The sequence below is a fragment of the Mya arenaria genome, chromosome 13 (genome assembly GCF_026914265.1).
Source record: "Mya arenaria isolate MELC-2E11 chromosome 13, ASM2691426v1".
NCBI lineage: Eukaryota > Metazoa > Mollusca > Bivalvia > Myida > Myidae > Mya > Mya arenaria.
In genome coordinates, this window is record NC_069134.1 from 65,455,287 (window position 1) to 65,480,827 (window position 25,541).

A 25,541-nucleotide genomic window follows, 5' to 3' on the forward strand; every position below is an offset into this window, starting at 1 on the left:
AGCTATATAGAAAGAATGCTTTCATCTGAGATGGGATGAAAGTGGATAGGTTATTTATTTATTTAATGTAGCCATCTTATCAGCATACATGTACAAGTGGTACGATCGCTTTTTTAATTAATGTTTCTAAGTAGTTATCATATTCCTTCGAAACCAAGGGATATATTGGTCAGTTTAGAGACATTTCATTTCATTTTAAGTTTATCTTTAAATTTGATTTGTGACACTCGCTAAATATTTAAGTTCTTGAGCCTACAATAGTTTTTCTTACACTCATTAATAACATGGCTTGAATGTAACTTAAAGAACGTTACACACTAGACTAGTGATTGTGTCAGTCATGCATTTATATGGACATTGGTATTATCAGTCATGCCACATTCTCATTGTAAAACCACTGATTCATGAGAATGTTGAGCCACTGATGAATGCTTTTTTAATAATTTTTTCGATTGTCGAGCCACTGATGAATGCGAATGTCGAGCCACTGATGAATGAGAATGTCAAGCCACTGATGAATGCTAATGTCGAGCCACTGATGAATGAGAATGTCGAGCCACTGATGAATGCTAATGTCGAGCCACTGATGAATGAGAATGTCGAGCCACTGATGAATGAGAATGTCAAGCCACTGATGAATGAGAATGTCGAGCCACTGATGAATGAGAATGTCAAGCCACTGATGAATAAGAATGTCAAGCCACTGATGAATGAGAATGTCAAGCCACTGATGAATGAGAATGTCGAGCCACTGATGAATGAGAATGTCGAGCCACTGATGAATGAGAATGTCGAGCCACTGATGAATGAGAATGTCAAGCCACTGATGAATAAGAATGTCAAGCCACTGATGAATGAGAATGTCAAGCCACTGATGAATGAGAATGTCAAGCCACTGATGAATGAGAATGTCAGGCCACTGATGAATGAGAATGTTGAGCCACTGATGAATGCAAATGTCGAGCCACTGATGAATGTGAATGTCAACCACTGATGAATGAAAATGTCAAGCCACCGTTGAATGAGAATGTCGAGCCATTCATGAATGAGAATGTCAAGTTACTGATGACCAGCTGATGAATGAAAATGTGGAGCCTCACAGTGGCTGGTATTTGAACGGGGCATTTTTTATGCAGCCTTCCTATAGCATTGTGCCAAAAGAAAGAACTATAGAACCACCCACCCAACCACCCACTGATGAATGTGAATGACAAGCCACTACAAACAAACATTTTTTGCACTGATTTTCACTGATTGCATTGTATAGCAGCTTTTAACCCAAGGTTAGACACGAGTTTAAATACACACAAAACCAGATTAGGAGTGAATTGAAAAAATGTTAATCAATTTAAACCTTTTACCTATTTACTGAAAGTGTTGATTATGTTTAACAATTTTACATACGGTCTTTGAAGCAACAAAACAGACAAAATGCAATTCTTTGTATTTCAATACAATGTACACCATTCTTGCAAGTACTGTTTTAATATTTCCAAGAAGTTAGGGTTTAGCAAAAGAGTTATGAAATAGCTCTGCACCCTGTCCTTTTTTGGTAAAACCCATATGTCCTTATCGGGACCTGAGCATGCCTCCTTAGAATTGAATGCTAAAGATAGGATATTTCCTTTGATTAGGCCTATGAGAGGCAATCATCAGGTTAGAGCCCGTAGAACTAGAAGGCCTACAAGAGACATTCATTGTTTAAGCCAGTAGAACTAGAAGGCCTACAAGAGACATACATGGTTTAAACCCATATAACTAGAAGGCCTATGAAAGACAATCATGGTTAGAGCCCATAGAACTAGAAGGCCTACAAGAGACATTTATTGTTTAAGCCGGTAAAACTAGACGGCCTACAAGAGACATACATGGTTTAAGCCCATATTACTAGAAAATTTATGAGAGACGACCATGGTTTGAGCCCATAGAACTAGAAGGCCTGTGAGAGACAATCATGGTTTGAGCCCATAGAACTAGAAGGCCGTGAGAGTCAATCATGGTTTGAGCCCATAGAACTAGAAGGCCTGTGAGAGACAATCATGGTTTGAGCCCATAGAACTAGAAGGCCTGTGAGAGACAATCATGGTTTGAGCCCATAGAACTAGAAGGCCTGTGAGAGACAATCATGGTTTGAGCCCATAGAACTAGAAGGCCTGTGAGAGACAATCATGGTTTGAGCCCATAGAACTAGAAGGCCTGTGAGAGACAATCATGGTTTGAGCCCATAGAACTAGAAGGCCTGTGAGAGACATTCATGGTTTGAGCCCATAGAACTAGAAGGCCTGTGAGAGACAATCATGGTTTGAGCCCATAGAACTAGAAGGCCTGTGAGAGACAATCATGGTTTGAGCCCATAGAACTAGAAGGCCTGTGAGAGACAATCATGGTTTGAGCCCATAGAACTAGAAGGCCTGTGAGAGACAATCATGGTTTGAGCCCGTAGAACTAGAAGGCCTGTGAGAGACGATCATGGTTTGAGCCCGTAGAACTAGAAGGCCTATGAGAGACGATCATGGTTTGAGCCCGTAGAACTAAAAGGCCGTGAGAGACGATCATGGTTTGAGCCCGTAGAACTAAAAGGCCGTGAGAGTCAATCATGGTTTGAGCCCGTAGAACTAAAAGGCCGTGAGAGACAATCATGGTTTCAGCCCATAGAACTAGAAGGCCTGTGAGAGACGATCATGGTTTGAGCCCGTAGAACTAAAAGGCCGTGAGAGACAATCATGGTTTGAGCCCATAGAACTAAAAGGCCGTGAGAGTCAATCATGGTTTGAGCCCGTAGAACTAGAAGGCCTGTGAGAGACAATCATGGTTTGAGCCCATAGAACTAGAAGGCCTGTGAGAGACAATCATGGTTTGAGCCCGTAGAACTAGAAGGCCTGTGAGAGACAATCATGGTTTGAGCCCGTAGAACTAAAAGGCCGTGAGAGACGATCATGGTTTGAGCCCGTAGAACTAAAAGGCCGTGAGAGTCAATCATGGTTTGAGCCCGTAGAACTAAAAGGCCGTGAGAGTCAATCATGGTTTGAGCCCGTAGAACTAAAAGGTCGTGAGAGACATTCATGGTTTGAGCCCATAGAACTAGAAGGCCTGTGAGAGACAATCATGGTTTGAGCCCATAGAACTAGAAGGCCTGTGAGAGACGACCATGGTTTGAGCCCATAGAACTAGAAGGTCTATGAGAGACGACCATGGTTTGAGCCCATAGAACTAGAAGGCCTGTGAGAGACGACCATGGTTTGAGCCCATAGAACTAGAAGGCCTGTGAGAGACAATCATGGTTTGAGCCCATAGAACTAGAAGGCCTGTGAGAGACGATCATGGTTTGAGCCCATAGAACTAGAAGGCCTGTGAGAGACAATCATGGTTTGAGCCCATAGAACTAGAAGGCCTGTGAGAGACGACCATGGTTTGAGCCCATAGAACTAGAAGGCCTGTGAGAGACAATCATGGTTTGAGTCTGTCAAACTATAGAAGGCCTGGGTATGTTATACAATTATAGTTTGAGACATTGAAACTAGAAGTCAAATTCGAGACAATCAGTGTAAGCCTGTAGAACTACATGTAGAAGGCTCATGATAGCAATAATGATAGTCAAACTATAAAGACCTGTGAAAAACAATCATCGTTTGATGTAGTAGATCTATGTTAGACAATCATAGTTTGAGTGTGTCACAATTGACTAGAAGGCCTATATCATATATATGGATGTGAGAAAATCATGGTGTAACCTTGTATAACTAGAAGGCTTGTGATAGCATGGTTCAAGCCCATAAAACTAGAAATGAAACTGGACACCATTTTGTAGGTTACATGCACATGTTATAAGTTAAACCAACTTTATTGTGACCCTATAGGTAACAGGAGAAGTCGTACCAACACAAACTACATTGTAGCATCACTACAAAGTCCTGCCATATACACAGGGTTGTCAATAAGTTTTTGTTGAAACAAATGAAACAGAAAAGTAGGCGGCCAGCTAGGGGGATCGCCAGCTAGGGGGATCGTTGGGCATGCCCCCCGCCCCTCCCCGGAAAATTTTGAAATTCAGCGCTTCATTTCCTGCATTCTGGGGCATTTTGGGAGTATGTAATAACCCTTTACTTCATAGATACGCAAATTTACTTATCTATCCATATAGCTTCATAGATACGGAGATCCACCCTTTATCGATAGCTTCATGGATTTGCTATAAATTCATTTCCATGAAGTATAAACATTGATAAATACAATGCACTAAAAAAAACCACTATGTTACTATTTTAAGAATTTTGGAAAATCGTGAAATAAGGTCATTGGTATCAAAGATGCGTAAAACATTGACTGCGCAGGTTTGTGGGCATTCCTGTCTCATGTTCCTTTAGAAAATTGACACAATGCTGCAAGTTATAATTAACTACCAATAATACAACTTTATTTTATTGATCACGCGCCTGAGGTCACAGGTCATGGTTCAGAATTGTGTCAAAATGTCGACAAAGTTGGATAAACAAAAAATCGTCTACTGCGTCTACAAATACGCCGAATCGTAAGATAATGATACATTATATTACCAAAAAAACTCGCGATCATTTTTTTCTTCTTCCGAATTTGAACTGGCCCAAACTCCATTTGAACCGTCCATTTCGGCCGACGGCCGGTTCTTATTGACAACCCTGTATACAGAGAAGTCGCCCCATATTTAAGTTATATAGGCAATAGTGTAGGTAAGGTGTGATCAGCACAGTTAACAGCATTAGTTTTATAATTGATTAAGGGTAATGAATTGTTACCTCGATCGTTCTTTATCAATAAAATATGTAAAAACAATGTTGTATCCAATATAAGTTGTAATCTTACACATAAAGTTTGACAATAATTATGTGTACTATATAATCCATATGTTGAGCGACTTCTCTGTGTATGGCGCAACTTTGTAGTGGTGTGATTTTGAGTTGGAATGACTTCTCTTGTAATCACCCTATGTACAGTACATAGTGTACATGTGGAAATCATTGTTAATTTGCTATTGAAAAACTGACTTTGATCACTTTCATGTCCATAAGTCTAAATAAAACTTAAGTTTGGGATTCTAATGCACCAGTCAATTGTAACTAGCGGGGACTTTGACTTTCGGTCCTGCCAACCCCAGGTAAAATCACCTCCCTGCCGGGACGAACAGATGGTAAAATCCCCACCTAATGCCCCCGTACCCCAGGGACCCTAGGCACTGCGGGGTCACCTGAAAGGTAAAAACACGGCCCATTTCCCCGGCTATCCCCGGTAAACCCCCGGACCTGGAGGTGGGGGCGTGGTTACAATTGACTGGTGCATTATACAAATCCTCACCATGTTAGTGGTTATAATTTATAACCACTAACATGGTGAGGATTTGTCATATCAAAAATAAAAAATAAACACCTTTGTCTTTTCATTAGTTACATGTACTATTTTGGACTATTGCCAGTACTGGCACAAGGCAGTTTTAATGTCGTAATACATTTTGCAACAGAAAGATGTCCTATTCCAACAGACTTCTGTATCACCAAACTACTTTATTTTCTGCTGGTATGTTTGTAAACATGTATATAGTTTGCTGTCTGACTCCGAGTTTAACTAGCAATTTTTGTTCAATTTAAAAGCTACACGAATTTGTGTTATTCTTTTTCTTTTTGGACTAATACCTCTGAAATTGAAGATCTAATCCAGTCCCAAATTAAAAAATAGTAAGGGCAAAAACATGAAGAAATATCTTAATTAATGTTCAATTATCCATATATTTCCAGCAGGTACTTGTTGTCCGCCATGTTGTTTAGATCACGTGATAAACAAAGCTGCTTAGTTACCCGGAATAGTTTGTACGAGTTGTCTCGCTTTGACAAATGTTTTGTGTCAACTTGATCAATCAACGAAAACTTTACTGATAAAAAAAATCAATCAAGCAAGCAATCAGTCAATCAGTCAATCGATCAGTCAATCAAGTTAAATCAAATCAAATATATCCATCAATGAATTGATTTAATAAATAAATCGTTTTGCTTTACTCATTCACTCAGTCTGACTGTCAGTCAAACAATCAACCAAACAAGTCAATCAATCAATTCAATCGATCTATTAAAATAACCAATCAAGCAAAATTTCAATCACCCGATCAATCAAGCAAATAATTCGAAATAAAATCATTTATTTATCTACTCGACAGTACAAATAAATAAATCGATCAAAAGAAAAAAGTACAATGTACGTTATGATTTAACCTAAATCGTGGTCCATTAATTTATTTAATAATCCATTCATTCGTTCATTCGATCGTTCGTTCGTTGGTTGACATCTATCAATCCATCCAGACCTCATCTCACCCCATCCCACCAATCCATCCATCCAGACATCTATCAATCCTTCTAGACTTCCATCCCATCCCATGCCAGCCATCGATCTAGAAATCCATCCAGACATCCATCCAGGCATTCATCCAAACATCCATTCAGACATCCATCCAGACATCCACCCAGACATCCACCAATCAAATGACAGACATCTATCCAAACATCAATTCCACCCCATCCGATCAATCCATCCAGAAATCAACACCACCCCATTCCATCAATCCATCCAGACATCCATCCATAAATCAAGCCCACCCCATTTCATCAATCCATCCAGACATGCATCCAGACATCTTTCTAGAAATCAATCCCGACCCATCCTATCAAACAATTCATCCAGTAATCCATAGAAACATCCTTCCAAACATCCTTCCCGACATCCATCCAGACATCAATACAGACACCAATCCTACCCTTTCGCATCAATCCATCCATCAATTCATCCATTAATCCATCAAGCCATCCTTCTAAACATCGTTCCATACATCCATCCAGACATCCATCCAGGCAGCTATCCAGACATCCATTCAGAAATCCATCCAAACATCCATCCAGACATCCATCAAGCCATATATCCAAACATCAATCCAAACATCCATCCAGACATCCATCCAGACACCGATCAAGACATCCATCCAGTCAACAATCAAGACATCCATCCAGACATCCGTCAAGACTTCAATCCCATCCCATCCTATCAATCAATCTAGAAATCATTCCCACCCCATTCCATCAATACATCCAGACAACCATCCAGAAATCAAGCCCACGCAATCTATCAATCCATCCAGACATCCATCCAGAACTCAAGCCCACCCAATCCATCCAGGCATCCATCCAGAAATCAAGCCATCTCAATCCATCAATACATCTAGACATCCATCCAAACATCCATCCATCAATCCATCCAGAAATCAAGCCAACCGAATCCATCAATCCATCCAGACATCCATCTAGACATGCATCCTGACATCAATCCCGACCCATCAATCCATCCATCAATCCATCCAGACATCCATCGAGACATCCGTCTAGACATCCATGCAGACATCCACCCAGACAACCACCCAGACATCAAATAAAGACATCCATCCAGATATCCGTCCAGACATCCGTCCAGACAACCATTCAGACAACCATCCAAACATCCATCAAGACATCTGTCCAGACAACCATTCAGACAACCACCCAGACATACTACCAGACATCCATCCAGACATCAAAAAAAGACATCCATCCAGAAATCCTTCAGACATCCATCCAGACACCCATTCAGACATCCATCGAATCCTATCCCATCCAGACATCCATCCAGACATCAAATAAAGACATCCATCCAGAAATCCTTCAGACATCAAATAAAGACATCCATCCAGAAATCCTTCAGACATCCATCCAGACATCCATCGAATCCAATCCATTCGATCCATCCAGACATCAAATAAAGACATCCATACAGACATCCATGCAGACAACCATCCAGACATCCATACAGAATCCATCCAAACATCCATCGAGACATCCGTCTAGACTAGGGATGGAAGCGAATATCCGAGTATCCGGATATACGGATATCACGCAAGTATTCGGATACCAAAATGGGTATTCGAATATTCGTTAAGAATTAAAATTTCAATGAAATAGCTTAGCAGAGACATAGCAATTGTTATAAAACTTTTCAGATGAAATATTTCAGGTGATCAACAGTGTCTGTCCCGAAGCGGGTATGTGTCACAAATCGTCTGCTAACTGGGTGTTTGCACAAGGCGTGATATTGTCTCCTTGTGCAGCACCCTGAGAAGTTCTATGACCTTGTTTACAATGACAAGTGTTGTTTTATGATCTCAGATGTGCTTAATTGACACTAATTTGCACCAGTCGATATTAAACGGATTGATCATTAATCCGTAGGAATTGATCGTCCAATCACAAGATATGGGTCGTGCAATCAAAGCTATTAATGACCAAACGTATTTTTGATGAATATGCATGAATAATTTATTGCTATCTGAACAATAAATACAAAAACAAATTTGTTTATCTTTTCACTTTTCAATCAAATTTCCATCATTTTGCATCTTGTAATTGTGTTTTGAATTATTAATCGTTAATCATGTATCAGTGTGTGTATACCACGTGATATATTACGTCATATATGCTACGTCGGAAGGCTTAAAATAAAGACTTAAATCAATGATAATTCTTCCTTTACCACACTATTGTAAATAAAACAATGGGCAGTCTAGATGCCGCTTAAAGAGCCCCACCTTCGTTTTATTACCGAAGTTTGATAAGGTAATTAGTTTCATCAAACACTTCGACACAATTGCTTCCAAAATAATGTTTTGACAGTGCTCTGGCAGACGGCCGTAATGTGAAAAGGTTTGTCGAAGTGTTTTAAGAACCGAAACCCCCAACCAAACTCTGGAAAACGAACGAAGATGGGGATCCGTAATTTCGTTAAAAATGGTGGAGAAATAGTGAAGTAATCTTTGTTTAAAGTCTTCATTAGAAGCAAAATATTGCCTTCCGAAGTAGCAATTATGACGCAATTTATCACGTGGTATACACACACTGTGTATCACGACTACGGAAATATGCCTCCAACATTGACTTCAAATGTTTGAAAGTATTTCACAAAATCCGAGGATGGTAAAAGTGTCGTGTGTCAACTGTGTAAGGTTGAACTGGTATATTGTGGTGGAACTTCAAATCTTAGAAATCACATGAAAAACAACCCGTATGCAGTCCACCGACTACGCCTTCAAAGTCCACCATGAGGCAGACGTTTTATTTGTGTAGTGTATTTTATTTTTCATACGATATGTAAACATGTTTAGTTTATTGGTAAATAAAAAAAGTACACGCATGTAATTTAATAAAAATCAGATTGTCTTTTCGTCTTCTTATCTTTCCCGCAATTATATCCTTCATTACAAAACACCACAAAAATTGTATGTATTGCATTAAATCAAACAATGTCATGAAATAAAATTACAATCGACTATCAAATAATCAAAGCGTCATGAAACCTGCTGATAAATAACAAACTCGAAAGCACGTGGCAGTACCCAAGCAACCACCTCGGCCGAAGTGACTATCAAATTCGCGAGGTGTTTATGTGGAGTCATCATGAGTTTTATGACGTAAAATGAGCTGTTTAGCTTTGATTATAACATTATTAAGACTGAGAAAGAATGAATGAAAAAGTGAAATTGCCATATGACGAATTATAAATTAAGTGGACAATTATGTCAAATAACAGAAGATGGGTGACATATAATAGGAAATTTACTTATTATGAAAACAATTTGATACGAGTATCCGGATAGTATTCGAATACTTGATACGAATATCCGGATACCGATTTGGTATCCGGTTTCCATCCCTAGTCTAGACATCTATGCAGACATCCATGCAGACATCCACCCAGACATCCATCCAGACATCAAATAAAAACATCCATCCAGAAATCCTTCAGACATCCATCCAGACATCCATCCAAACATCAATCGAATCCAATCCCATCAATCCATCCAGACATCCGTCCAGACAACCATTCATACCACCATCCATGCAGACATCCATCAATCGAATCCTATCCAATCAATCAATCCAGACATCCATCCAGACATCAAATAAAGACATCTATCCAGACAACCATCCAGACATCCATCCAGAAATCCATCCAGACATCCATCCAGACATCAAATAAAGACATCCATTCAGACATCCATCCAGACAACCATTCAGAAATCCATCCAGACATACATCAAGACATACATCCAGACATCCATCGAATCCTATCCCATCAATCCATCCAGACATCAAATAAAGACATCCATCCGGACATCCATCCAGACAAACATCCAAACATCCATCAAGAAATCCATCCAGACATCAAATCCAGACATCCATCCAGACAACCATCCAGACATCCATCCAGAAATCAATCCAGACATATATAAAGAAATCCATCTAGAAATATATCAAGACATACATCCAGACATCCACCCAGACAACCATCCAGATAACCATCCAGACATACATCCAGACATCCATCCAGACAACCATCCAGAAATCCACCGAGACATACATCCATCCAGACATAAATCCAGACAACCATCCAGACATACATCCATCCAGACATACATCCAGACAAACATCCTTCCAGACATCCATCCAGACATCCAGCCAGGAATCAATCCTGACATACATCCATCCAGACATACATCCAAACAAACATCATTCCAGACATCCATCCAGACATACATCCAGACATCAATCCAGACAACCATCCAGACATACAACCAGACATCCATCCAGACATCAAAAAAGACATCCATCCAGAAATCCTTCAGACATCCATCCAGACATCCATTCAGACATCCATCGAATCCTATCCCATCCAGACATCCATCCAGACATCAAATAAAGACATCCATCCAGAAATCATTCAGACATCCATCCAGACATCCATCCAGACGTCCATCGAATCCAATCCCTTCAATCCATCCAGACATCCATCCAGACATCAAATAAAGACATCCATCCAGACATCCATCCAGACAACCATCCAGACATCCATCCAGAAATCAATCCAGACATATATCAAGAAATCCATCTAGACATACATCCAGACATATATCCAGACAACCATCCAGACAACCATCCAGACATACATCCAGACATACATCCAGACATCCACCTAGACATACATCCATCCAGACATACATCCAGACAACCATCCAGACATACATCCATCCAGACATACATCCAGACAAACATCCTTCCAGACATCCATCCAGACATCCAGCCAGAAATAAATCCTGACATACATCCATCCAGACATACATCCAGACAAACATCGTTCCAGACATCCATCCAGACATTCATCCACACATACATCCATCCAGACATACATCCAGACATACATCCAGACATCCATCCAGAAATCAATCCAGACATCCATCCAGACATAGATCCCACCTCCATCATTCAATCCAGACATCCATCCCATCCCCATCACATCAATCCATCCGGACATCCATCCAGACATCCATCCCATCCCCATCACATCAATCCATCCCATTTGTCCATCTCGGTGTTTCATTCAAATACTACAGACTGGTTGAAATCGTTGTTCAGATGGAATCTCGGGTGGATCCCTTTTTACTTATAAATCAGAATCTAAATAAACTTACTCAGTAAATCTTTCATTTTTCTCTCTCAGAATCTGTTCAAAATGAATTATTCTTTACAATAGTCATGTTAATGTTTGAAAAAAAACCCACACCAAACAACTGGCGGATACACGTTTGAATTCAAGCCCAAATAATTTGATTTTTACAACGTTTTTGGATATATACATGTGAACTAACGCCGAAATGAAGTATTTTCCGTCACATTTTAAAATATTAATGAATGAAATATCTCTTATTTGAACATGATATAACGACCTACCATTGATACAATCATTTGTATCACGGTGGTTCTATCTATCTATTTAAAAAAAAAATCTTGCTCAGGATCGCTCGGATCAAGGTGTCAAATAAAAAAAAACATCAGAGCATTTCAGGCACAAGTTTTTAGACAGGGCGGGAAAAAAAGAACCTTTTTGCTTTGCCTTAACGAAAAAAATACACCGTGGTAACAACGACTTCCCTGTCTGTGACTTTTTCATATTTTTTATAAATTATTTGAGGGTTATATATTGTTATTGTTAGTGTTTTCAAATCTTCCGGGTCGCGATAGCCAGGGATATTGTAGACTAGTACAGTTTAAAGGTAAGTAAAATGATAGATAACAATCACATCACATCACTTGTTCACAGCGACAAGTTGGTATATTGTCATATCAAAATCAGGAAGTTTATGTGATAAAAGATGTCGGTAAGAATTTACTTATATATATTTACTTATAATTTATGTTGGCTATGAATGTTGTAAATGTTCAATGCTGAAAAAGGTTGTTATGTTATGTTTTGTTATGTTATGTAATGTTAGCGTTGATGTTGATATGTATAGTAGTCACATCTAAATATACATCTATATATTGATCGATTTCTACTTGTTATACTTTTTAAACCCTTCTGTCTTTTTCGTAAATAGATGTCAAGATATTTTATTTAAATGCAACACGCTGACTGGAAATAGTACTTTAATAGTGCGTTAAAAACTACACTGTTCAATTTCATAAAAGGATACTCATGTAATGTACCCCCCCCCCCCCCCCCAGGTCCGGGGGTATACCGGGGATAGCTGGGGAAATGGGCCGTGTTTTTACCTTTCATGTGGCCCCGCAGTGCCGGGTGAATGCGGTGGTTTTGTCTTCGCGAAAAATATAGAAGGGCGTGGGGATTTTAGCCGGAGTTGGCTGGACCGAAAGTAAAAGTCCCCGCTATTCCCCGGACCTGGGGGAGGGGGGGGGGGCGGCGTGGTTACAACTGACTGGTGCTTAATGAACCAGTGATGTGTACGTGAAAAATACGTAATGTACAAAAATCTACATTATCATCTACAGTAAGGCGGGGCTTTGTCAGTAACAAAATAATTCCATCCATCATATAAATTATCATTTATTTGAAAGGATATATGCGATTAAATCGTTCATCTGGCTGTGCCAGACTTGAACGATTATTTTTCATATAAACCTCCTTATAAAAACAATAACCTATACTTAAAGCTGCACTCTCACAGATTGAACATTTCGACAACTTGTTTTATATTTTTTGTCTTGGGACGAGCTAATTTATGCGAACATGCATGGCAAGCAGTGATACAAGACTGCTGAAAAAAATCAGATCGCATTTTTTCATTCAAGTTCAAAAATTGATGTTTTATGCATTTTTCTTAAACCGTTTCTGAATATCTGCGATCCGATCTTTTGTCAGCGGACTTATATCACTGGTTTGCAGATATTTACGCAAAAATTGGCCCATTCCAAGACTAAAAAATAAAAAAAATATTGTCGAAACGGTTAATCTGTGAGAGTGCAGCTTTAACAACTCTAATATATACTAATATTCTCAGAACTATGACATACACAAAGGGATAAAAACAGAAAACAAATAGCACCGTTGGAGAACTCGTAGATGTGTGTCAGGGGGTAAATGATGACACACACGTATACTACTCAAAATTTGCTAAGACGCACGGAAAAGGCGGCACACGCGTTTGTCAAATTAGTTATATTATAGATAGTTTTCAATGTTTAAAAAAACAGTTTTTGGAGTTTGAATCTCAAACTCTAGACGTGAGCGAATACGGGCCCTGATACAAGGCTATAGTTAGTCAATGGCAAAAGAAATGTTAAAAATTCCAGAGTTTTACTAGGAATTTACTTTAAAGTTGCACTCTCATAGATATACCATTTTTACAACTTTTTTATTTTTTGTCTTGGAAAGAGCATTTTTTGCGTAAATATCTATAAACCAAGGATATAAGATTGCTGATAAAAAATAAGATCGTAGATTTTCATACTTCCGTTCGAAAAATAATGTTTTATGGCCTAAACCGTTACTAACGGTTTAAGAAAAATGCAATCTGTGAGAGTGCAGCTTTTAATATTAGTTTTACTTGATACTAACTTTTTGACTAAGTAATCATTAATAATAAAAAAATGATTATCTGACTAATATTGATATGATCAAACTGTTTATGGTACAAATAGCAGTAAAAAAATAAGTATAAGTGATTCATAGCAAACTTTGAGTAGTATATGCTTAAAAACAAAAATGTCAAAACCTCCCAGAACAGGTCGTATATTCATTTGTGTCATTCAATTTGTATTTTTTGGCAGCCAAATCATTTCGTTGATGAGTTATGCGTTGACTATTAATAAAAGTGAACTTAAACACATATGTTACGTATCAACCTGTTCGTACTGGGAAATATTCTGTTATTCCAGAGTTATGGTGGCTTATTTCTGCCATTTCATGTCGTTATTTTTCATTTTATCGTGGATAGAGCGAAAATGCTACACTGCGCCAAGTGGCGGGGTGAAAATGCTACACTGCGCCAAGTGGCGGGGTGAAAATGCTACACTGCGCCAAGTGGCGGGGTGAAAATGCTTCACTGCGCCAAGTGGCGGGGTGAAAATGCTACACTGCGCCAAGTGGCGGGGTGAAAATGCTACACTGCGCCAAGTCGCGGGGTGAAAATGCTACACTGCGCCAAGTGGCGGGGTGAAAATGCTACAATGCGCCAAGTGGCGAGGTGAAAATGCAACAATGCGCCAAGTGGCGGGGTGAAAATGCTACAATGCACCAGGTAGTGGTGCGAAAAAGCAAAAAAGGCGCTATTTGGAGGGGCGTAAATGCGTCATTATTATTTCGCAATTTCGCCGCGCTACTGCGAGCTTTTTCGCGTTTTCGCCTCGCCATGGAAAGACCTAAACCGCCATCAAGTTTGGACCTATTGTGACACATTCAGCAATGCTGTCAGTATAGGTTAAACAGCTAGAGTTTAGTTTTGGTTTATAGACATATAGTATAAGGGTAAAGTTTAATCTATCTGAAATGCATTTTGATAAAAGCTAGAAATCACTTTAATGACGCAGTTTAATACCCATCGGATTGTGCTTCTTATGGTTTGTGTATTTAGGCGGAATTAAATGTCTAAGTTATGGTTAAAGGTTGTTAACATGAACTTACAAAAATTAATGGATGGTTTGATGTCACCCAGCCCATAACCTTTAAGTATTTAAGTGGTCCACACTATCTTTTGCAACTACCCACTGGCATATTTTATAACAATTGCTTTACCTGGTTTTAATCAATAGCGGCTGACAGCTGATTTACCGAAATAAATGTTTTGGAAAACTTTAAGAAATACTGCTTTCGCATTGGACAAACGAAGAGACATGAAATCACACTAAATGAACCGAGAGATAAAGAATACGGTCACTTTCCTAACATAGTGCACAAGATGATACGGCCTCCTGGTACTCTTTGTACATTAATGTACAAAGAGTAATGTTTAAGTAATGTTTGAAATGAAGAAGTCAATCTTAAAGCTGCACTCTCAAAGATTGAAAGTTTTGACAACTTTTCTATTTTTCGTCTTGGAACGAGCTAAATTTTGCGAAAATCCATGAAAACCAGTTATATAAGACTGCTGACAAAAAATTAGATCGCAGATTTATATATTTCAGTTCAAAAATTGATGTTTTATGCATTTTTCCTAAACCGTTAGTAACGGTTTAAGCCATAAAACATTATTTTTGGAACGGAAATATGAAAATCTAAAATCTGATTTTTTGTCAGCAATCATATATCATTGGTTTGCAGATATTTACGCAAAAATTTGCTCTTTCCAAGACAAAACATGAAGAAGTTTCAGAAATGGTATATCTGTGAGAGTGCAGCTTTAAAGTACATGTATATAAAATGGCACATATTTTATCATTTATCATTTGCGAATCACCCATACGAGGAAAATGTACCGATATTCACGTGAACTAAGCGGCCTAAAAACAGATCTCAACATTTACCTGGTGACACTATAAGATACATGTGTGTTTTCTGTAAATAGGTGGAGAGCGAATCAGACGGAGACTGGCCGGACAGTCACGCGGAATCATCTGGTTTGGGGGGGGGGAGTGGCGGCCCTAAAACTGATGTCAACATGTACCTGGCGATATTATAGGCTACATGTGTGTTTTCTGTAAATAGGTAGATAGCGGATCAGACGGTGATTGGCGGGAGAGCCACGGAGACCACGTCTGGTATTGGGGGGAGACGGCCCCGGAACTCGTCACCAGACAGATGACGGCCGCGCCTTCCGGAAGCTTCCTTGTCTTCCACGCGGGGGATGTTGAGTACCACACTCTAGCTGTTAAGTGAGTACATGCACCCATACTGCTGAGGGTATTTTACTTTCTGTGCTTTGAGAATAGATGAACGATTAAGCGTCTTAAAAATCTGAAACTCAACTTAATATGTTCTGACCCATACAACTGAACTAGAAAATGCATTGACAAAACACGAAATTTATTGAGTTCCAACTCTACACATACGACCTACATTTACAGCCAATGAAATTGCAGATAAGCAATCATTAAGTATTAGGCTTAATCATTAAGAATTTCAACTTTCGCTGGTGCTGAAAGGTCCGCCCACTGCCACTCATCCGATGCACAATTCCTGCGTCAGAACTTGCGTTGACAATGTGTCAGCCAATGAGGTTGTATTCTAAGTCAGTTAGATGACCTGAAATAAATTCTTTATGATTCGCTACACTTACTCCGCCCAATCTTAATCATTAAGATTTTGATTAATGTCATCTTACTATTACTGAAACTGTTATACACGTATTACAGTTCAGGCGATATAGGACTAGACCAGATAGCTTGTTTTCCCAATTTTTATGCATTTCTAGTTCCGGGTATATAAAATGTGAATTTAGGTTTTGCCAAGAGAACCTTAAGCCGATGTGATGGAAATGACAATATAAAGCATCAAGGAAGTTGTAATTGTAAACCCTAGATAGCTGTTTTAATGAAAACAGCGACAATGAAGTCTATACAATTATATGACCTCAGATAGGAAGTATTAGTTCCGTAATTCACCACTGATATGGCCAATAAACCCGTGCTGAATTACTGAACAACAGTCTTTCGTGACAATGTGTAGCCTTCGTATCCATTAACGTGTAATAGCTATTAAAGGGACACGATCATGCTTTATAGGGTCATACATCGGAGACCTGAATTTTTTTTTGTTACAATGATTTATCGCTATCAAACGTTATCAAATAACAGCTCTATTGTAAATATGTTTTAAAAAGATAAACAAAATGCTCTCTCTTGCCGAAAAGCGTTAATAACGCTTATATAAATTATATAAAAATAAACTATTTTTGTCTGGGATGTTCAAAATTCTGTTCAATAAATTATCCGCTGTTTGGTGCTTTTTCATTAAAGTCAATAAGCTAACTTAATTTTTAACAAATTAAAATAAAATCGTTGGTAATATAAAATCTGTGAGTGTGTCCCTTTAACTACCATATCAAATACGAATAAAACTCAGCGTCTAACAACCTGAAATAAATGGAGTAATCTAATCTATACGCTTGTAATAGAAATAACGGAACGACGAAAAGCGCATTTTAATGCCTACTTTTTTCGCCTGGAACCATGAAGTTCAGTCAACATTTATTACATTTAGCTCCGTTTTCAAGACTGAAATCTGATTGCTAGGAAAGAAACCAGTACTGGTTCATTTGAAAGGCCTCTAGCAAATGTCGGTTCTGATTTGGCTGAACCACACGACAACTTGAGCAGACAACTATAAAACTAGCAGTGATTTTATTTGGAATTATTTTCACCGCCTGTTCATTCCAAATTGGGAATTCTTCTCGACTTTGGGAAAAATACAAAATCATGCTAAAATGGCAATATAATAGCAAATAAGCATGGTTTTACCTTTTTTTATGCTTACATTTTGCTGTTAAAGAACTAGTCTTTTCATTATTGTGTTTATTTTTTTAATAAATTCATTGTTTTTTATTCATTTACAGGATCTGTATTCAATAAATTGGGAAAATATAATCAAAATTTTGGGAAAAATGAACAGTTTTTCGCTAGGGGAAACAGCTTTTAGAAGGCAGTAAATCGCACCAAGAAAATCACTGACTAGGTATCGATCATTCCTAAAGTGTGGCAAATCCCTGGTCAAGTGTTAACATACTCGATTGCAAATCCAGGGCTCGCATTGTCGATTCCCCGCCGTGCCATTTAAAGTTACTAATCGTCTTCCAAGAGGGACGTAAAATGGGGCTCCCGTATACCAGTGCTATACACTGGTGCAAGTTAAAGAAACCGTGGTAGCTCTAACCAGGGTTACATTGATATTCTATCTGTGCACTTTTCTCCGAACACCTTTAACGACTAGCGATGTTATCGGCGCACTTGCCGAATGGGCCTTGTCCGTGTGCGAGTATAAATAAGCTTACACCCCCTACACAAACCTCTAGGTAGGTATAGGTGTCTTATACAATGGTAGTCAGGAAAATCCGACAACTGTCGTTCATACTCTCAGTCTGCACGTGTTTTTATTCAAATTTGTCATACATGTTTATTTCTGTCTGCGTCATTTTCTCATAGTCTTTCAACATGTTTTATAAACTACGTTATTTTAAACACATATCAATCTGAAGATCTACGCAATTTTTTTTTTATTACGTATACAGTCTCCTATTGAAAATAAATAGTTAAACCTAAAGGAAAGTAATGTTGTGATAAATATCCTATGCATGTGTCGATTAATTACCGCGACACAACTAATGCTGTTTTGTTCACGTGGAATGAAATGTATAATGGGCCGGTGCCCTGTAACTACTGAATACACTGTTCTACTTTAAAATGTTTGTTTCGCACAAGATAGAAACTGCGCCCATCTTCTTTCGGGACGGACTGTTGGTCTTTACGAAGACACTCCTTGTCGTTCCAGGACGAGCTGGCGGCCATGGGGAGCTTCGCCAATATATTATAAAAAAGTCACCTTTTTATTTTTTTTACCAACAGTGTTGACGGCGATATAGTGACAGCGCCCATTTTGTTCCGGGACGGGCTAGTGGGCTTCACGGAGCCGCTTTCCTTCGAGTCGTTCCAAGACGCCCTGTCTGCGTACAACGAGTCGCAGACCGACACCCACAACACACTCAGGACGCCCCTGCTCAAACCGGACATCAGTCAACTGGTACGAACAGCGCAATGGTGACAAACTTACAATGAATACCATACGTTAGCTGTTTCCGTTGAACAATACGGGTAATAATTGTCAACTGACTAAAGAAGCATTTGGGGCGTTTCTGTCTTTTTCGTATAAAGATGTCATATTGATGTGTCAAATAACAATCGTAGTAATTTGAACAGGAGGTTATCGAAATATTACAGTTTTCACATGTATCTCTAAGGCTTTATATGACAGCTCCCGGGATCATGTGGATAACCATCAGTATAGTTTTAAAATGTATGAGCCATTGGGCCAATTGTTCAGTAAACAGCGTGGTAAACGTCATTGTCGTTGTTAAATCTCTCTGCTCTGAAAGCTTAAAGGGACTAGACACCAGACGATACCATAGTAAGAAAAAATAATTTGTCAAAAACTTACATAGAATTGATATCGTTGTGTGCAACTCATTGAATCTTATTTAGTTGGCTAGTCCATTTAATACAATTCTGCTTCAGATGTACGTGTTTATATTTAAATATTTGATCACATAATTGAGAACATCATCAACTATTTAACGTTTTAAGCTTAACAACGACCGTTAATCACGTTGTGAATTCTAAAAAAAGTTCTGAACAATCGGCATGTTATATTAATGTTTTGTTAGTGTAATGTAGTAACCATTTGAAACTTGAAAACTTTGTTCTCAAATACAATCAAGTTTACTTTCAAGCTGTTTGGAAATAAACCGAATAAGTCTTTTCAGTATTAAATCTTTATCGCTGTTCCTTTCTTCACCCTTCAACTTTCAAAATACGATGCGTTCCAGCGCGGGCGGCAGTCACAGAAGCGGCCGGTGGAGCTACTGAAGTCTCTGCGCATACGTCACAGTCTGCTTACCCAGCGGGAGGACGAGTTGGACGCCACTGTTACCATTATAGATAAACTCAACAAGGTACCAAGTAATGTAAAACGGTCAATACGTTGGCATTGGCTTATACAAACTACCAAACTCACGGTTTCCTAAATCATTTGTCTCGAAGCAAATATAATAGCTGAAAAACATTTGTAATACGTGAAAGTAGTTTCAGATGCCAATGCTACATTTAAAATAATATAGATTAAGTGTATATTTTATTGAAAAAAGAAACGCAAACAAAAATGGGATCGCGACCAAATATTTTTATCTGCACCTTAATCATATGCAGTTCTTGTTTTGACCATTAAAGTCAAATGAATTAAACTCGACATTGAAATTTAAAAAAAATGGATCAACCTATAGCCACAGTGCACCTTTAAAGACTTAGTTTAATCCTTCTATAAGTGTCCCCCCCCCCACCCCGTGAAAACCCCCCTGTTTACTGTGACATCAGTGCAATTAAAAGCAGATGCACAGAAGGGGATTGTTAGGCCAAACATTCCTTAAACTAGGCCTTTAAGAGTGCTCCGTGAACACCCGTAAAGTTACAAGCAGAATTATTTCGATAAAATTTCTAACGATATTTTATTGAAACGCAGTTTACGCTTAAATACGGGTTACGCATGATCACAAGCCTTACGTTCTTTAATGAAACGGGTCTCTGAAGTGTCATTTAGAAGAGACTTGTTATACAAAACCAAATACCTGTCGACCATAGTAAACTTTCTCTCGACCAAGCGACAAATCCATAAACTTATAACTATTACGCCAATCTGGTTAATGATAATTATGATTTGAAAACTAAATCTTATCTGTAGCTGGTTGTTTGCAGAACATAGAGGACGAGGGACGGGAGCTGGCGGCGTTTGGCGTGCTGGAGCGAATCCTGGTGGGACAGGTGGCCAAGACTCGCCGCCTCTCCGATAGTTCCACAACCAACATAGATCTGTACGATGATTAAATAAATTTGATACTATTTTATTGCATAAGGTTACATTTACACCTTGGGCCGTTTGTTCAGATTTTTGTTAAAGGGAACATTGTTGACTTTTAAAATTGAACTACTAATGATGTGCTCAATAAAACAAGTACAGCTCCAACAATTGTGTAACATATGATTGAAAATACAGATAACAAGTGTACCTATCATTAACTTCCAGAGCAGTAAAAAAATGAATGTTAACTCTAACGTGGTAACAACGTTGTTAACTTTAACACTCTTCTGAACAATCGGCCGAATATATGATAATAACATAGAAACAGAAACAGTGCAATGTAAGATTGTGTACGTTCGTATAAAAAGGAGATGCAGAGGGATTTGGTCACGAGTTTTTGCAACATCAGTAACGGCTATCTCCCTTTCACGATGCTTATTCATAAAGGTGAAAAAACTATTTATAAAATAAAGAAAGATTGGTAAATAGTATATTCTGAAATTTCTTACTTTAAACACCATGACTTTTGTATATGATATCTAATTTTACTTAGTTATATTTGAGTAAGAACGTTGTAATTGAGTAACGAAATCAGACATAAGGACGTCGTAAGTACTTGGCAGTTAAAGGCCTAGTTTATTCCTTCTACAGTCGAACCCCGTTGGCTCGATCTCGCTTGGCTCGAATTCCTCATTGGCTCGAGCTGGATGTAAGGGGCCGATTTATTTTTACTGAAGGAAATAATTCCCGCCTGGGTCGATTCTTTCGAGGCTCGAGGTATTTTCGCCGGTCCCTGGGAGTTCGAGACAACAGGGTTCGACTGTATATGAAAAAACACACAAAAAACCGTGTATTCTACACAACCTCTGTGTATTGATCTTAATCTAATTGCCTAATTGTCTTATCAGATCTCTGATCTGAATATCCTGCTGAGCAGTTTTGGAGGTTGTATTATAGAAATGGACCCTAAATGGCCCTGGGCCAATAAACAAGTAAACAGGAAGTTGGCCCCTATTGTGACATCAGTGCAATTAGCAAGAACTTTGATATTACGCTTCTAAAGTTAATGCCATTCCAATCATAAACAAATTGATATGTAAAAGTCGAAACCTTAACACGCCTTCCATACGCAGGATCGACAACAATATCCGGCGGATCGAGGAGCGGCTGACGACTCTGGCGGCAGACAAACAGCGCCTGGAGCGTAGCCGGAAGTCCCTCGAGATTGAGAGAGCGCAGCACGTCACCATGTACTCGGATACCTTCGATGGGATACGTAAACTTGAGGCGGAAATAAACAAGTTTAAAGAGTAAGTCTTTTTAATTGAGTAATACGCCTTGAATGTTTAACTGTTAACAAAAGTTTTGATTAACTAAATTCATAATACATGTTTTGTTAAACTAATCATTCACTTTAAAAAGTAAATAATAGCCGATTTTGTGCAGATAATACATATATGACAATATGTCTTTTTTTGTCATTCTCAAATGCATTGTTCTCCATTTTCTCATTCCTAGAAATTTGGAAAATGTACAGAATCAAATTTCACTTTAAAATATCTCAAAGTTATGGCAAAAACGTCTTTATATATGTTAATCAACATGACCCTTAGACGACTCAAGTGTTGCGATTAGAAATCGAACTTTTCTTTTCACTACATTGCAGGGATCTGATTGAATTTTCTTTGTATGAGAATTGTGTGAGCACAATGAAGCTGTTTATTGAGCGGTTGATGTCTCCGGCGGCGGACGCGGCCCCTGAACCACCGGCGGTGTACGAAGGCCTATGCAGCAAGGCAGCAAACCACGCTCTCAGGGGATGTCCGGAGGGAACGTTCCTCGTGCGGCGGAAGAGCGACCCCGCCGCGCCCTATGTCCTGTCCATCAGGTGAACCTATTGTTATGATTTTACGAAATCGGTAATACAATACCGAAAACGTTTCGACCTGAAAGTGTAAAATAGTGTCCCATGATAATGTAATGTGATTTTTCTGTAAATAGATTGAGTAAATGACAGTACTTTTAAAATCAAAGCGCTTTTGATACTGGCAATAAGCTGCCATTCAACTTTTAATTTCAAACTTGTGCCAAAACTTTTGTCTTTGAATAAAGTTATTAGTCAACGCCCAGAAGGGCGCCGACTATATTTGATATCACTTTAGAAAAAATATTCCAACTTAGGGACTAGTTCATAAATTACAGAACAATGCTTTCAATAGTTTCCACGTTGCATGATAAAATATGAAGTTTAGTATGTTTTTTAAAACTTAACACTTTAATTGATAATGAAACCTTAAATTATAATAGCCCTGCTTATCATTTTGAAAATTTTGATTTTAAATACCAACTCAATCATAACAACTCGGCCATCTCCGAGATAGATACAGGCCGAAGTGTTCCGATTGATATCAATAGCTGAAGGTTACACGGTACTATTACAATATCCTTTATGCTTGTACACCTCCTACGCAGAAATCGCCCTTGGTGACGGCAAAAATGCCGAGTTTTGAAAAATTACCCTTGAGCTTAATTGTTTGTTTTGAATATGTCATTCGAAAGAATGAACTCCAGATAATTCCCTCTTGATGTATAGTTTTTTTTTATCCCCGTTCTATATACTCATATCAGTGAAATGTGTTACAAAAATTTATACAACATATAAAGCTAGGAATTCACATAACATGCCGGTACCAATAAAAGGTGAATTTCATGCACTTGAAATCTATGTATTAGACCATTGACTCTATTTTTTCCGAAGAAACGTATGTATATTTTTGTTATAATTTAGTTTTAACCGGAGGAATAGCTTGGGAAAAAACCCAGAATATCTAAAATAACGGGCTTAAACTATTGTAACAATATTATTAACCATAATGTCCTTTGAGCATATGTACACCCAACATAAAACATTATCATTGATATAATAACTATTTTTGGTTATCTGCATGCACGTTTTTCTTCTATTTTCATTGCGCCGACTGGATGCTATGCATCAACTTTTTTCTTATGGATATACTGTTTAAGAGATGGGGTGTGCAAAATATGCCTTTAATAATTCTGGTAGAATTATTACTACATTCAAAACGGGCGCTGCAATGCAAATAGAGCAGGGACCTTTAATGTTTTTTTTTGTTTTTTTTTAATCTAACTTCTCAATAAAAATAATGAATGTAGTTTATTAATTGATTGTTCAGTGTTGACGCTAGTTAGCCAGCTTTTGCACACTAAATCTACCTGTATTCTATGTTCCAGCTACATAGACGAGGACCAAGAGGAACATGTCGGACATTTTCCTGTGCTTCGAATCGAGGGCTGCATCGGTTTTGACGAGCACACGTGCATTTTTAATGATATTCAGGACTTAGTCACGTGTTACACTCGGATACCTTTTGGGTCACATGACCAAACATACGGGCACTTGGCGCTGTGCAAGCAAGTGTCTGAGAAAAACATTGATGAAGGCAGACAGCATGGCAAAAGCTTCTTAACACGGCTGAGTGAATCCATCAGACGGAAGTGAATGATTGTGCTCCGAAATATTTGTCTTTAAGTATAATATTATTGATGAAATTGAGAAAAAAAAGCTCAACTACTGAACAAAATGTAAACTCAAAAATGAAACAGTTAATTTTCTTTTCTTATTTTATTTTAACTGTCATTTGTAAAGTTTAGTGTTTTACCATCTTAAAATATATGATTAAATAAACGGCCCCCAATTTCTTAAAGGCCTAGTTTAAGGAATGTTTGGCATGACAATCCCCTGCTGTGCATCTTCTGCTTATTGCACTGATGTCACAGTAGGTGCCAATTTCCTGTTTATTGGCTGAGGGCCATTTAGGGTCCATTTCAATAATAATACCTCCAAAACTGAAGAGCAGGATATTCAGATCGGAGATCTGATAAGACAATTAGGCGATTGGATTAAGATCAATACACAGAGGTTGTGTACAATCAATGTTTTTTTTTGTGTGTGTGTGTGTGTTTTTTTTTTTTTTTTGTTTTTGTTTTTTTTTTTGGGGGGGGGGGGTCACTTATAGAAGGATTTACCTAGGCCTTTAAATGCTCTTATAACAGGATTAAGCTTATCTCATTATTTTTGTTTTTCAAGAATTTGCATAATATTTAATTCTTGAAGAATGTTTATACTTTAGATATGAATTATCTTAATGATAATCACAATAACCATTTTTCGTTTATCAAAATTCAATTTAAGTATGTATTTTGTCTAATTGAAATAAGCTTCTTAAGCCTGTTAAGCATAAGGAGTTTCGAGAAACTGGGGCCTGCGATAATCGCTTGAAAATTTTAAGACCAAGCGACTTAATTTTGAAAGTCATGCAAATATGTCCAGGAGCATTGTCTGTTATAAATGAAGCACACAGCCGAATGCCAGATTTTGAGCTAGTTATGTTTCAATTTCCCTTTAAGCTAGCCAAACTGTTTAACCCCCCTGTCTTTTTAACCCCCTTGTTGAAGTCCGTCGTGGAAACCTTGTCTGGTTGCAATTTAAAATCCATTTCTCGCTTTAAATGACACCAAAAAAGTTTTCACTGTGCATTCAAGAAATAATGCTGCACTCTGCTCAGAACTATTTAAAGAACGATTTGACTATTTACATATTTTGAATCATCGCGCGCATATATCTTTGA

At 38.3% G+C, this 25,541-nt stretch overlaps 4 protein-coding genes across 5 annotated transcripts in view; 3 read left to right on the top strand and 1 right to left on the bottom strand.

Moving 5' to 3' along the window:
- LOC128214811 (tubulin polyglutamylase TTLL7-like) overlaps window positions 1-5,782 on the bottom strand; it is a 32,208-nt gene extending 26,426 nt beyond the window's left edge. Inside the window, exon 1 of the mRNA XM_052921474.1 lies at window positions 5,664-5,782. The gene's annotated coding sequence lies outside the window, so the exon portion shown is untranslated. The remainder of the gene's footprint in view (window positions 1-5,663) is intronic.
- Window positions 467-994, top strand: LOC128215472 (circumsporozoite protein-like). Its single transcript, XM_052922156.1, has one exon. The coding sequence runs from the start codon at window positions 467-469 to the stop codon at window positions 992-994; it is 528 nt and encodes a 175-aa protein (XP_052778116.1).
- LOC128215473 (uncharacterized) lies at window positions 4,470-10,907 on the top strand. The gene is made up of 3 exons (XM_052922157.1): window positions 4,470-4,528; window positions 7,377-7,920; window positions 10,095-10,907. The coding sequence occupies exons 1-3, from the start codon at window positions 4,470-4,472 to the stop codon at window positions 10,905-10,907; spliced, it is 1,416 nt and encodes a 471-aa protein (XP_052778117.1).
- A 1,114-nt stretch (window positions 10,908-12,021) lies between these two features.
- LOC128214400 (phosphatidylinositol 3-kinase regulatory subunit alpha-like) lies at window positions 12,022-24,602 on the top strand. 2 transcript variants are annotated; one of them, XM_052920844.1, is made up of 8 exons: window positions 12,022-12,151; window positions 16,039-16,205; window positions 18,891-19,065; window positions 19,868-19,993; window positions 20,790-20,905; window positions 22,026-22,202; window positions 22,559-22,780; window positions 24,145-24,602. In XM_052920844.1, exons 2-8 carry the CDS (start codon window positions 16,132-16,134, stop codon window positions 24,410-24,412), a joined length of 1,158 nt encoding a protein of 385 aa, XP_052776804.1. In that variant the 5' UTR covers window positions 12,022-12,151; window positions 16,039-16,131; the 3' UTR covers window positions 24,413-24,602. The 2 variants fall into 2 exon arrangements, with proteins under 2 accessions (XP_052776804.1, XP_052776803.1); XM_052920843.1 differs by having other exon boundaries at window positions 12,136-12,256.
- Window positions 24,603-25,541: the final 939 nt, after the last annotated feature.

Coding starts and splice junctions, on each gene's coding strand:
- LOC128215472 (XM_052922156.1), top strand. CDS start 467: ATGAATGCGAATGTCGAGCCACTGATGAATGAGAATGTCAAGCCACTG.
- LOC128215473 (XM_052922157.1), top strand. CDS start 4,470: ATGTCGACAAAGTTGGATAAACAAAAAATCGTCTACTGCGTCTACAAA. Junction 4,529..7,376: donor GTCTACAAATACGCCGAATC/GTAAGATAATGA, acceptor CAATCCATCCAG/ACATCCATCGAGACATCCGT. Junction 7,921..10,094: donor GGATGGAAGCGAATATCCGA/GTATCCGGATAT, acceptor ACATCCATTCAG/ACATCCATCCAGACAACCAT.
- LOC128214400 (XM_052920843.1), top strand. Junction 20,906..22,025: donor TCCACAACCAACATAGATCT/GTACGATGATTA, acceptor TTCCATACGCAG/GATCGACAACAATATCCGGC. Junction 22,203..22,558: donor GAAATAAACAAGTTTAAAGA/GTAAGTCTTTTT, acceptor ACTACATTGCAG/GGATCTGATTGAATTTTCTT.